General features: G+C 50.3%; 2 protein-coding genes across 2 annotated transcripts in view; one reads left to right on the top strand and one right to left on the bottom strand.

Annotated features, from left to right (window-relative positions):
* Window positions 1–3,387, bottom strand: part of LOC124474939 (protein Shroom2-like) — a 14,338-nt gene extending 10,951 nt beyond the window's left edge. Inside the window, 2 exon segments of the mRNA XM_047031404.1 lie at window positions 1,187–1,335; window positions 2,730–3,387. Of these exon segments, the coding sequence (XP_046887360.1) occupies window positions 1,187–1,335; window positions 2,730–2,930 (350 nt within the window). The 5' untranslated portion in view covers window positions 2,931–3,387.
* Window positions 3,388–3,789: 402 nt separating this feature from the next.
* itm2ba (integral membrane protein 2Ba) lies at window positions 3,790–10,898 on the top strand. The gene is made up of 6 exons (XM_047031348.1): window positions 3,790–3,962; window positions 6,015–6,146; window positions 8,894–9,097; window positions 9,420–9,530; window positions 9,674–9,824; window positions 10,187–10,898. Exons 1-6 carry the CDS (start codon window positions 3,876–3,878, stop codon window positions 10,273–10,275), a joined length of 774 nt encoding a protein of 257 aa, XP_046887304.1. The 5' UTR covers window positions 3,790–3,875; the 3' UTR covers window positions 10,276–10,898.
* The last annotated feature ends 2,332 nt before the right edge of the window (window positions 10,899–13,230 follow it).

The raw sequence follows: 13,230 nt of genomic DNA, 5'->3' as shown, positions 1-13,230 counted from the left end.
ACTGTGACTAGGACTAAAGATCCTTTATGAAGACAACTCCCAAAAGCTATAGTATGTTGAAACCAGTGTTGTAGGGTTAGAAGAACAGCCTTCAGGAGTGTGACTGTAGCTCTGTCTAACAGGTGGAGGCCAGGATCAGTCTCTGGTAGCTAGGAGTTAGTAAAGACCTCTCTGGGATTCAGGGCAGAACTGTAACTCAGAGGAGAAGTTGGTTCCAGTTCAGATGCTGCCATGTTGGAATACCCGCCTCTATCTCTCTCTCTCATTCTCTCCTCACTCTCTCCTCTCTCCTCCCTCATCTCTCTCTCTCTCCTCTCTCACTCACTTTCTCCTCCCTCCTCCCTCACCTCTTTCTCTCCTGTCTCTCTCTCTCTCCTCTCTCTCTCCGTCCTGCCCCCACAAGCCCCCAGATCCTCCCTTGTCTTGTTTAAGAGTCATTATCTAACCTGGACTAACAGCAGTGATGGGCTGAAGACTGGACAATGCTCCTTTTGTCTTTCCTCCACCATCCCTCCCTCCCTCCCCCCACCCCTCAGCAAAGGAGCAGAGGGGCCCAGTGTGTGACCGGGGCAGCCCTGGGTGGGTGCCCCCGTCTGAGGCTTGGCATGGACCAGGGTATTTCTGTCGTGTCAAAGTCAGCATGGGAGAACAAGGCCTGACCCTCACTCCTGGGGCCGTGAAGGGCTCTCCTTAACCCCCCAGTGAAAACATGGCCCCTGTTAAGTCACAAACGCATAACCACAGAGGGCGTCCCCTTCTTGTTCAGCTCCTTCCTGTTAAGTGGTGGTGATAGTAGCGGGCGCCTAGCACCAGGAGATGTGTCACCTGACCCTCCCCTCCCCCACCTCGGACTGGGGGGAAAGGTCATCCCGCACCTCAGCCAATCACAGCTCTAATCTCACCTCTGGGATTGTAATATCCAGCACCTGGTAATCCTAAAACTACACAGTGCTCACAGTCGCTTCTATGAGTAGCTTCAGTTCGTAGAACGTACACAATATGTAGAACGTACAGAACACACAGAACCCACACTGTGGATCGTAAGGAACACAAAGAACAAAGTTCTTCCTCACGTTTCTCTTCTTCCTCCTTGAATTTTAGGAGGATGAGAGGAATGAAAAACAAGTTTGAGATGACGCCAATGGAAGCCAGGAGAAGAGGGGAGGGTGTGGGGAGGATGTCCTACCTTCGCACCACCAGCGCCAGGCTCTTGTAGGAGCTCTTTACCAGGCAGACGGCCTCCTGCCTGGTGCCGCTGAGGGGGATGGTGTTGATGTTGACGATCTCATCCCCCACCTGCAGACTCACTGCTGCAGCCTTGCTGCCCTCCTCCACCTGCAACACACAGCACCACCCTCTGACTGATATTCACAGTGATGCATGTCAGTTTGGGATCCAGATGAACTGTGGTGTTGCTACAATCCACTTTAGTCTAACCTTGCAGGAGTCAATAACCTTTCATGCATGGCTGCAGCTCTTTGAAAGCAATTAATACGCCTATTGGAAATATCTACATTTCACATTTATAAGAATTGGATTAGGATTGTCTCATTAAATGATACTTCAATCATATTTTTTGTTATGATTGTCGTGTCTGTGAATAAGATGCCAGCTCATATGTTGGTTCCAGTCCGCCCACAACAATGATGTGGAGGCAATCCGAGATGTCTCGTTAAATATTTAGCCACCAGTCTGGAAACCTGAGAGTGAAGACTTGTTGCACATTCCATCACACGTGCCTCCTTCTCGCACGAGCGGATGGTGTCAGCAGCTCCAGATAAACATTATGTTTACTCCGTCTGTCAATAATCTTCTCACAGCCTATCTGCTGCCCACACACCATCCAGACATGTCACAGCGCCGACACTGGAAACATGGCCGGACATCACACGGGAATATGATAATAATGAGTGTCTTAAATGTAGCCTCATATAGTCTCTGATCACATAACAAGCTACAAAACCCACGCGTGTGGCCTACGTAGGGCTAGCCTATATCTCAGATATATATATAATATTATGTGCTTATACGACGCGATTGACCTGATGTTTTTACACATCGTTTGTTTTATAAGACTCATCAACAGCTTGGAGTGATAACGCATTCTATCCTCATGGAGATGTGGTCTAATCTCATCCTTAATTTAGCCTGGATGTCTCAATGTCTGCATGTCCACTCTGTTGGCAGGCTCAGGGCCTGGGGGAAACTCAGCGTGTTCGGAATCTTGCACTTATCTCCCCGAACATTCCTTCCTGGTCCCTGGTACAAGAGGGGAGGGAGAAACACGCTGTTGCATCTCGCCTTAGAAAGAAAAAAATCCGCCAACAGATAGAGGTCAGCGAAGCTCATACCATAGCTCATATCATCCTTGGCAAGGGCCTCTCTTCGGGAGCTAGCACATAAGTTCTCTCTGACTGTGAGATCTGGCAGGAGGGTGTTAAATACCATAAGCATAAAAAGAATCATGTCTCGTTGGAATCGGCAGCGATCCTTCAAGGAAAGCAAATTAGAGTCGACTGCAGACTGTCAAAACGGAGCCTTTGTCAAATTATGCAAAACATTTTGATGTGCTTACTGAAGAAGTGGGTTTTAATAGAATGCCCAAAACACATTTTCTACAACCACACGCACGCACGCACACACAAACAAACACACACTGATCCATCACAGTCCAAGGAGTATGAATGTAGTTAATTATTATTTTAGAACCACATCAGCATCCTTATTACCTTGGTTATGATGAGAGGCTCGCGGTGTTCCCGACCCCCTCTCAGAGTGAATCCCCATGGCGCCCCGCCGGTGAGATGAACATCGACAAGTTCATAAATGTTGTCATCTTCTCCAGAAGTCTTCTGTCGGCCAACATCTTGAAACCACTTGACCTTTACTGCCGAAAGTCGAAGGTCCGTCCGGTAATCAACGACGTCCATGGTGTTTAGAGAGTCGATAGGGCTCCATACAAAACAAATTATTTCGTCAGCAACCTACTTGGGACGGCTGGAGTGTTCCATGGGCAATCAATTCGAAGAAATAAATATTAGCCATTTTGTTTGTAATAATCTAATCAGTAACACAGCACTGGATTCACTCGGTATTTTGAGCCAATTGGTCAAATACCTTACACCACTTTCTGCGTCTCTCTACGGGGTGGTGAGGAGAGGATCGCAATCTGGTCCTGACCGACAGACGGCCGTTCAGCTCCAACACCTGAAGCGCCGCGCGCTCCGCATGCTATTTGGGCGCGTTCTGGAATTCTGCCGCTCCAGAGCGAACCGTTCTGGAAGTTCCAATACACAAACGGAATAGTTGGACTGGAAAAGGCTTCGTTTACACTTGTCTTCAAATGTCTCTCGCCTCGTAATTACTCACGTCTTGATTGCCCATGGTCACTTGTTGTGGCCGATGGACTTCTGCAAGTAGGCTATACTGCCTCCCAGAGGGCATTGACCGTCAAGACGCAAATGATACACTAAGAACAGAAAGTTACAAATGGACAACAAATTGTGGCATAATTTTGATCTAATTACTTCAGTTAGATTTATGGGGGGGATAAACTGCAATGATTATTATAGGCCTACGTGAATTGTGTAATTGCCAACGAACGACATCCCAGTTCCTAGACAGCGTTTTTTTTTACGCATAGGATATTTTACACTTTATGTGGTTAACCAACAACAAAAAGCTTGACACTTCAGAATATGATCACAATATAGTTTAAAATAATCGTTTTTATGTTTTACATGTGAGCTTTAGCTGTGACCGCTCATGACCACTAGGTTCGTGTTTGTTATCTGCGTCACTGTTCCCAGATACTGCACGGGTTGGTTACGGAGATAGGCCTGCACGCGCAACAAGGACAACATTGAGCTTTGACCATGGTGAAAGTAACATTTAACTCGTCCTTTGGACAAAAGGATCTGAAAAAACCTTGCGCTGATGAAGCGCTTATTCCTACTGAAAGGGTGAGTTGGCTTAAATTAAATGGAAATGTACAATGGTTTTATGGAACGCTTCGCTTAGAGTGCAATTATGTAACAATTTAAGCAACGTTGTTGGAACTCAAACGTGACAAAGCTACATTTGCAATGCAAAACGATGTCGTGCAGAAAAATTGGTATTTACAAGAGTTGTCTGGGACCTCGACAACTGCATCCAGCAGCTTTCTGTAACAGCAAGCGACCACTAGACAAGATCACAAAGCGACCATAATTCAAAGTGGTTTTAATCGTGGTCTATCGTGTTATGTAGGCCTAACCCTTTAAACATGGCATGTTTAGCAAGTGTAGACCGACTTGTAAACGTCTTTCAATTGAACACACTAGTATTTGGTGCCAGTTTCGCAGGATTCTGAAAATGGCTGACCGGCCCGGCCTGATCCTGCTTTAAAACCTCCGCTTTCTGTTTGTCTGAGCAGAGCGGCTACACGGGGGAACGATAGCTTGACAATAATCGGGATTGTTGTGGTATCAGTCGGTTGCAGAAGAGGAAGTGACTGGAAACGCTCGGGACTTTCTACAGAAGCAGAAATGGCAACAATGAAACCTGGCACGAAAACGCTTAGAATGTCCACAGCAGTAGGCTGGAGGTCAACGTTTGTGATGAGAGACGGACGCTAAATTGTGAAGACAGTGGACACTCCCTGGCCAGAGTTTGTACGTGGGGGGGTTTTTTTTTTATGCCAAATTGAAGTTTGTCGAAGAATGACGATGGCCACCCCCAGATAGTCACCCCTAAGGCTGCTTCACATAAATGAATGTTCATGTTTAGGTGTTAGTCTGATGATCTCTGTAAAAAACTGGGACTGAGGCTCTGCCCTGAATACGTGCGTCCTTGAAGGTATAAATAATCCTGACAAAAAAGAGTAAAAGCCTTGGTACATTAAGATAGGAGACGAGACAAGGTGACAAGAGGATGAGAATAGGAGGTCAGGCTAGGAGATGAGATTAGGAGGTGAGGAGGTGAGGAGGTGGGCAGAGCTTAGAGAGAATGTGAGTTGAGGTGCGAGGGATTAAAGGGGTGATCTTGAAGATAAGTAACAGATCAAGTTTTAGTAATGAGTCCAACAGGTATGAAAAATCATACTGGCAGTATCAAATTGAGACCATATGAAGTTCTGAATCACTATCTGCTGCCTTCGGAGGTCTAAAATAGATTAGAGCTCCTTATCTTCTGTAACCTCAAGGCTCGTGTTTCTCAGTGACGAACAGAATCAACAAGAATGATGGCCAGCCGCCACCAGATTAGGTGTAAAACTACTGCATTCAAACTGCAAGCTGTTGAAAGAATTAAAACCAAAAAGAAAGCCGTCAGGAGTTCAGTGGAAATGGGAGCAATGTCGCAATCAGATTGCTTCATCAGGGGGAAGTGAAGATGGAGGAGGAGGAGGAGGAGGGTGAGAAAGGAGGAGGTGGAAGTCCAGAGAGAAGCCATCAGATGGAGGTTTGTAGGGGGGGGGGGGGAGATAGAGGTTTGTAGGGGGGGTGGGGAGATAGAGGTTTGTAGGGGGGGTGGGGAGATAGAGGTTTGTAGGGGGGGGTGGAGGGATAGAGGTTTGTAGGGGGGGTGGGGAGATAGAGGTTTGTAGGGGAGGTGGGGAGATAGAGGTTTGTAGGGGGGGTGGGGAGATAGAGGTTTGTAGGGGGGGTGGGGAGATAGAGGTTTGTAGGAGAGGGTGGGGAGATAGAGGTTTGTAGGGGAGGGTGGGAGGATTAATGCCTTCAGCTTCCTGCCTGAGCTCCCAGCTTGCGTCCCAGTCAAACCACCCTGTCACTGCTCAAACTCAGACGGAGATCTCACCATCACACACAGCTGAATTAATGCCCTTGTTTCAAGTCCTCCCCCACCCAAACTGTTTCAGTGTGTGGCAGGCTGTGTAGGCCACACCATGGGCTTCCTCAATGCTCCACCTGACGGGGTTCATGCTGGAGATGAAGGGAGGAGGTACCTACATTATGGCTTGCTGTTTGGACAGATGCTGACTCTCTCTCTCTGTGTGTGTGTGTGTGTGTGTGTAGGACCTGGAGGAGGCTCGGCCGGTGAGGAACCAGTCCAGAGCCTGGTGCTGGTGTATGCGTCTGGGTCTGGCTGTCATGCTGTCTGGAGTGGTCGTTGTAGGAGCTTACCTCTACAAGTCCTACGTAATGAGGGTGAGGCGTGTGTGCTGACTCCCTATGTGTGTGTGAGAGAGGTGACTCCCTATGTGTGTGTGAGAGAGGTGACTCCCTATGTGTGTGTGAGAGAGGTGACTCCCTATGTGTGTGTGAGAGAGGTGACTCCCTATGTGTGTGTGAGAGAGGTGACTCCCTATGTGTGTGTGAGAGAGGTGACTCCCTATGTGTGTGTGAGAGAGGTGACTCCCTATGTGTGTGTGAGAGAGGTGACTCCCTATGTGTGTGTGAGAGAGGTGACTCCCTATGTGTGTGTGAGAGAGGTGACTCCCTATGTGTGTGTGAGAGAGGTGACTCCCTATGTGTGTGTGAGAGAGGTGACTCCCTATGTGTGTGTGAGAGAGGTGACTCCCTATGTGTGTGTGAGAGAGGTGACTCCCTATGTGTGTGTGAGAGAGGTGACTCCCTATGTGTGTGTGAGAGAGGTGACTCCCTATGTGTGTGTGAGAGAGGTGACTCCCTATGTGTGTGTGAGAGAGGTGACTCCCTATGTGTGTGTGAGAGAGGTGACTCCCTATGTGTGTTTGAGGGAGAGGTGACTCCCTATGTGTGTGTGAGAGAGGTGACTCCCTATGTGTGTGTGAGAGAGGTGACTCCCTATGTGTGTGTGAGAGAGGTGACTCCCTATGTGTGTGTGAGAGAGGTGACTCCCTATGTGTGTGTGAGAGAGGTGACTCCCTATGTGTGTGTGAGAGAGGTGACTCCCTATGTGTGTGTGTGAGAGAGGTGACTCCCTATGTGTGTGTGAGAGAGGTGACTCCCTATGTGTGTGTGAGAGAGGTGACTCCCTATGTGTGTGTGAGAGAGGTGACTCCCTATGTGTGTGTGAGAGAGGTGACTCCCTATGTGTGTGTGAGAGAGGTGACTCCCTATGTGTGTGTGAGAGAGGTGACTCCCTATGTGTGTGTGAGAGAGGTGACTCCCTATGTGTGTGTGAGAGAGGTGACTCCCTATGTGTGTGTGAGAGAGGTGACTCCCTATGTGTGTGTGAGAGAGGTGACTCCCTATGTGTGTGTGAGAGAGGTGACTCCCTATGTGTGTGTGAGAGAGGTGACTCCCTATGTGTGTGTGAGAGAGGTGACTCCCTATGTGTGTGTGAGAGAGGTGACTCCCTATGTGTGTGTGAGAGAGGTGACTCCCTCTGTGTGTGTGAGAGAGGTGACTCCCTATGTGTGTGTGAGAGAGGTGACTCCCTGTGGGAGTGTGTGAGAGAGGTGACTCCCTGTGGGAGTGTGTGAGAGAGGTGACTCCCTATGTGTGTGTGAGAGAGGTGACTCCCTATGTGTGTGTGAGAGAGGTGACTCCCTATGTGTGTGTGAGAGAGGTGACTCCCTATGTGTGTGTGAGAGAGGTGACTCCCTATGTGTGTGTGAGAGAGGTGACTCCCTATGTGTGTGTGAGAGAGGTGACTCCCTATGTGTGTGTGAGAGAGGTGACTCCCTATGTGTGTGTGAGAGAGGTGACTCCCTATGTGTGTGTGAGAGAGGTGACTCCCTATGTGTGTGTGAGAGAGGTGACTCCCTATGTGTGTGTGAGAGAGGTGACTCCCTATGTGTGTGTGAGAGAGGTGACTCCCTATGTGTGTGTGAGAGAGGTGACTCCCTATGTGTGTGTGAGAGAGGTGACTCCCTATGTGTGTGTGAGAGAGGTGACTCCCTATGTGTGTGTGAGAGAGGTGACTCCCTATGTGTGTGTGAGAGAGGTGACTCCCTATGTGTGTGTGAGAGAGGTGACTCCCTATGTGTGTGTGAGAGAGGTGACTCCCTATGTGTGTGTGAGAGAGGTGACTCCCTATGTGTGTGTGAGAGAGGTGACTCCCTATGTGTGTGTGAGAGAGGTGACTCCCTATGTGTGTGTGAGAGAGGTGACTCCCTATGTGTGTGTGAGAGAGGTGACTCCCTGTGGGAGTGTGTGAGAGAGGTGACTCCCTGTGGGAGTGTGTGAGAGAGGTGACTCCCTATGTGTGTGTGAGAGAGGTGACTCCCTATGTGTGTGTGAGAGAGGTGACTCCCTATGTGTGTGTGAGAGAGGTGACTCCCTATGTGTGTGTGAGAGAGGTGACTCCCTATGTGTGTGTGAGAGAGGTGACTCCCTATGTGTGTGTTTGAGGGAGAGGTGACTCCCTATGTGTGTGTGAGAGAGGTGACTCCCTATGTGTGTGTTTGAGGGAGAGGTGACTCCCTATGTGTGTGTGAGAGAGGTGACTCCCTATGTGTGTGTGAGAGAGGTGACTCCCTATGTGTGTGTGAGAGAGGTGACTCCCTATGTGTGTGTGAGAGAGGTGACTCCCTATGTGTGTGTTTGAGGGAGAGGTGACTCCCTCTGTGTGTGTTTTTCCCTGCGCAAGTGTGTATGAGAGAGTTGACTCCCTGTGTATGTGTGAGAGGTGACTCCCTCTGTGTGTGTCTTTCCCTGCGCAAGTGTGTATGAGAGAGTTGACTCCCTGTGTATGTGTGAGAGGTGACTCCCTCTGTGTGTGTCTTTCCCTGCGCAAGTGTGTATGAGAGAGTTGACTCCCTGTGTGTGTGTGAGAGGTGACTGTGTGTGTGTGTGTGAGGTGACTCCCTGTGTGTGTGTGTGTGAGAGGTGACTGTGTGTGTGTGTGAGAGGTGACTGTGTGTGTGTGTGAGAGGTGACTGTGTGTGTGTGTGAGAGGTGACTCTGTGTGTGTGTGAGAGGTGACTGTGTGTGTGTGTGAGAGGTGACTCCCTGCGTGTGTCCTGCAGGATGTGTTCTTCTGTGGCGTGGACTACAGAGCAGAGGACTACATGGTCCAGGAGGACGAGGGGGAGGAGGGGCTCCCTTCTCAGCTCCGCCACATCCAGGAGAGGATCCGCGTGCTGGAGGACCAGGAGGTGGAGCTCATCAGCGTGCCCGTGCCCGACTTCTCCGACAGCGACCCCGCGGACATCGTCCATGACTTTCACAGGGTGAGATCACTTCCTGTCTCTCGACAGTCCTGGAGACAGTCTCCTGCACACGCTCATTACAAGCCAAAGGACAGAAAGTGGCCATTTGGTTAAAATTCAGTTACTGTAAAAAAACACCAACATTTGTGGTAACACTTTCTTTAAGATAAAACAGATTTAACACCAGCATCTTCAATTATAAAAAAAAGCTGTCCCACCCACATTTGAAAACAAACCTACACACCTGTATAATACATTTCCCCTCCCTCCCTCCCTCCCTCCCTCCCTCCCTCCCTCCCTCCCTCCCTCCCTCCCTCCCTCCCTCCCTCCCTCCCCATCACAGAGGCTGACAGCCTACCTGGACCTGAGCCTGAACAAGTGCTACGTCATCTCCCTCAACACCTCCATTGTCATGCCTCCTAAAGACTTACTGGAACTGCTGGTCAACATCAAGGTAGGACACACCCCCACGACCTGCAGCTAGAGCACCTGCAGCTAGACCACCTGCAGCTAGAGCACCTGCAGCTAGACCACCTACCCTTCAGATGACCCACCCACGGCGTGTATGATGTGATGAGATCTTGTGTTGTGCCCCAGGCCGGTACCTACCTGCCCCAGTCCTACCTGGTCCACGAGCAGATGATCGTGACCGAGCGTCTGGACAACATGGAGGAGCTTGGCTTCTTCATCAACTCCCTCTGCCAGGGAAGAGATACCTACAGACTGGAGCGCAGAGAGACCATCCCTGGTCAGTATCTCTGGGCCTTAGGTCTCTCCCAAGCATGCACCAAACCTAGATAGTTCTATGTGGGTTTAAGAAGCAGACTGCAAGATTATAAGATTGTAGAGGCCAGGCTGTTACGACTGGCTTAGCCTTTTGAATCCAGGAGTGGGAATACTTTGGGGATGGGTACAGCTCAATGGTAAGAGAAATTTGACTGCAGATCAAGAGGTTCGAATCCCCTCCCTGTACCTAGCTTTAGTTAAGTGTCAACTACATGACACATGAACACATTGCACTTTACCACGAAGAGGGTTCATTAATATTCTACATGATTCAGTGTGGCTGAACACCAGTGTATTCTTCCGGTTTTACTTCCAACTCTCCAGGTATCCAAAAGCGCGAGGCTTTGAACTGCCATAAGATCCGCCACTTCGAAAACAAGTTTGTGGTGGAGACTGAGATCTGTGAAGCTTAATATGGGAAGAGGGTTGGACGGACAGACAGACATCTTCCTGTCCAGCCATGTATAGTTTCATCTCCTCCTGTTCCTCCTGCCATCATCATAGATCCTTGACTGCTTACAGTGAGGCTAATGAAGGCTAATTCCAGGCAATAACTGTGTGTAAGGGTAGGTATAAAGCAATTTTCATTTTCACTGTGTAAAAACACTTTATGGGGAAACTTTTCTTGAAGGCGTAGTTCACAAGGAGCAGCGGTGTAAGAGGAATTATACTGTCATGTGTATTTTAGTGAACTATTTGGAGGTGTAAGGAGTTGTGTTAAGCTTTTTGATTGTGGGGTGTCTTTTGTATATCTACTCTGGGGTGAAATGTTACAGAACCCTGACAACAAGTCACAACTATGACACTGGTTTAAAGGGGTCTGACTAGTTTTGATGTATTCCTATTGAGGTCCTGCAGTTCTAGTATAGATGTTAACTTTTTGTATCTGCTGATTGTTTCCTGTGCACTGCAAGATGACTCCCACCGCACAGCTTCTCTGGTCATCAGAGTGTCTGGCACTAACGTGTATATAGCCTGTATGTACACAAAAAAAACGAAAAAAAGATTAACACACCAATAAATCTTAATCATTTTATTTCTTTGTCATTATTTTACAAATATGATACTTCTGCAGTTCAACTTTGACTGTGTAACAAAATGGCATTATGGACTGTTAACTTTTCTGTGTGACTCCAGGGAACTCTTGCACCCCAGTGACAATATGAAAGGAATATTTCACGGGGGAAAAGTCATAATTTAGGTCCTGATATTAACAATAACAGTTCCACTAGCCTGTGCTTCATGGTAACCTGGAAGTTGTCAAGTCACCAAGTAGCCACATATTAGAGCTTTCACTGTGAAAACCAACTAATATCAACGTAATGGGTACAACCAAAATGCTTTGATTTTGAGTGAACTGTACCTTTTTCTAAATGGCTTCTGTAGGAGTGGGTTAGGGCTTGTTCCCCAGCAACGGCACAGGCTCTCTGGGTCAACGCTGAATTTTCAGTATCTCTGGATGAGGCTGGTGGCGTTGAGGAGCCGTATGACGTCTGTGCTCAGGAGCCGTATGGCGTCTGGGTTGAGGAGCCGTATGACGTCTTGGCAGAGGAGCCGTATGACGTCTGTGCTGAGGAGCCGTATGGCGTCTGTGCTGAGGAGCCGTATGGCGTCTGTGCTGAGGAGCCGTATGGCGTCTGGGCTGAGGAGCCGTATGGCGTCTGTGCTGAGGAGCCGTATGGCGTCTGTGCTGAGGAGCCGTATGGCGTCTGTGCTGAGGAGCCGTATGGCGTCTGTGCTGAGGAGCCGTATGGCGTCTGGGCTGAGGAGCCGTATGACGTCTTGGCAGAGGAGCCGTATGACGTCTGTGCTCAGGAGCCGTATGGCGTCTGGGTTGAGGAGCCGTATGACGTCTTGGCAGAGGAGCCGTATGACGTCTGTGCTGAGGAGCCGTATGGCGTCTGTGCTGAGGAGCCGTATGGCGTCTGTGCTGAGGAGCCGTATGGCGTCTGGGCTGAGGAGCCGTATGGCGTCTGGGTTGAGGAGCCGTATGGCGTCTTGGCAGAGGAGCCGTATGACGTCTGGGTTGAGGAGCCGTATGACGTCTGTGCTGAGGAGCCGTATGGCGTCTGTGCTGAGGAGCCGTATGGCGTCTGGGCTGAGGAGCCGTATGGCGTCTGTGCTGAGGAGCCGTATGACGTCTTGGCAGAGGAGCCGTATGACGTCTGTGCTCAGGAGCCGTATGACGTCTGTGCTGAGGAGCCGTATGGCTTCTGGGTTGAGGAGCCGTATGGCGTCTGTGCTGAGGAGCCGTATGGCGTCTGTGCTGAGGAGCCGTATGGCGTCTGGGCTGAGGAGCCGTATGGCGTCTATGCTCAGGAGCCGTATGGCGTCTGGGTTGAGGAGCCGTATGACGTCTTGGCAGAGGAGCCGTATGACGTCTGGGTTGAGGAGCCGTATGACGTCTGTGCTGAGGAGCCGTATGACGTCTTGGCAGAGGAGCCGTATGACGTCTGTGCTGAGGAGCCGTATGACGTCTGTGCTGAGGAGCCGTATGGCTTCTGGGTTGAGGAGCCGTATGGCGTCTGTGCTGAGGAGCCGTATGACGTCTGTGCTCAGGAGCCGTATGGCGTCTGGGTTGAGGAGCCGTATGACGTCTTGGCAGAGGAGCCGTATGACGTCTGTGCTGAGGAGCCGTATGGCGTCTGTGCTGAGGAGCCGTATGGCGTCTGTGCTGAGGAGCCGTATGGCGTCTGGGCTGAGGAGCCGTATGGCGTCTGGGTTGAGGAGCCGTATGGCGTCTGTGCTGAGGAGCCGTATGGCGTCTGTGCTGAGGAGCCGTATGGCGTCTGTGCTGAGGAGCCGTATGGCGTCTGGGCTGAGGAGCCGTATGACGTCTTGGCAGAGGAGCCGTATGACGTCTGTGCTCAGGAGCCGTATGGCGTCTGGGTTGAGGAGCCGTATGACGTCTTGGCAGAGGAGCCGTATGACGTCTGTGCTGAGGAGCCGTATGGCGTCTGTGCTGAGGAGCCGTATGGCGTCTGTGCTGAGGAGCCGTATGGCGTCTGGGCTGAGGAGCCGTATGGCGTCTGGGTTGAGGAGCCGTATGGCGTCTTGGCAGAGGAGCCGTATGACGTCTGGGTTGAGGAGCCGTATGACGTCTGTGCTGAGGAGCCGTATGGCGTCTGTGCTGAGGAGCCGTATGGCGTCTGTGCTGAGGAGCCGTATGGCGTCTGGGCTGAGGAGCCGTATGGCGTCTGTGCTGAGGAGCCGTATGACGTCTTGGCAGAGGAGCCGTATGACGTCTGTGCTCAGGAGCCGTATGACGTCTGTGCTGAGGAGCCGTATGGCTTCTGGGTTGAGGAGCCGTATGGCGTCTGTGCTGAGGAGCCGTATGGCGTCTGTGCTGAGGAGCCGTATGGCGTCTG

The sequence above is a fragment of the Hypomesus transpacificus genome, chromosome 12 (assembly GCF_021917145.1).
Source record: "Hypomesus transpacificus isolate Combined female chromosome 12, fHypTra1, whole genome shotgun sequence".
Lineage (NCBI taxonomy): Eukaryota > Metazoa > Chordata > Actinopteri > Osmeriformes > Osmeridae > Hypomesus > Hypomesus transpacificus.
This window is presented reverse-complemented; position numbering and strand designations above follow the sequence as displayed.

What these genes read in the sequence shown, in the direction of transcription:
- itm2ba (XM_047031348.1), top strand. Translation starts at nt 3,876, where the DNA reads ATGGTGAAAGTAACATTTAACTCGTCCTTTGGACAAAAGGATCTGAAA. An exon ending in CGCTTATTCCTACTGAAAGG is followed by an intron (nt 3,963 to 6,014) that starts GTGAGTTGGCTT and finishes GTGTGTGTGTAG; the next exon opens with GACCTGGAGGAGGCTCGGCC. An exon ending in GCGCAGAGAGACCATCCCTG is followed by an intron (nt 9,825 to 10,186) that starts GTCAGTATCTCT and finishes CCAACTCTCCAG; the next exon opens with GTATCCAAAAGCGCGAGGCT.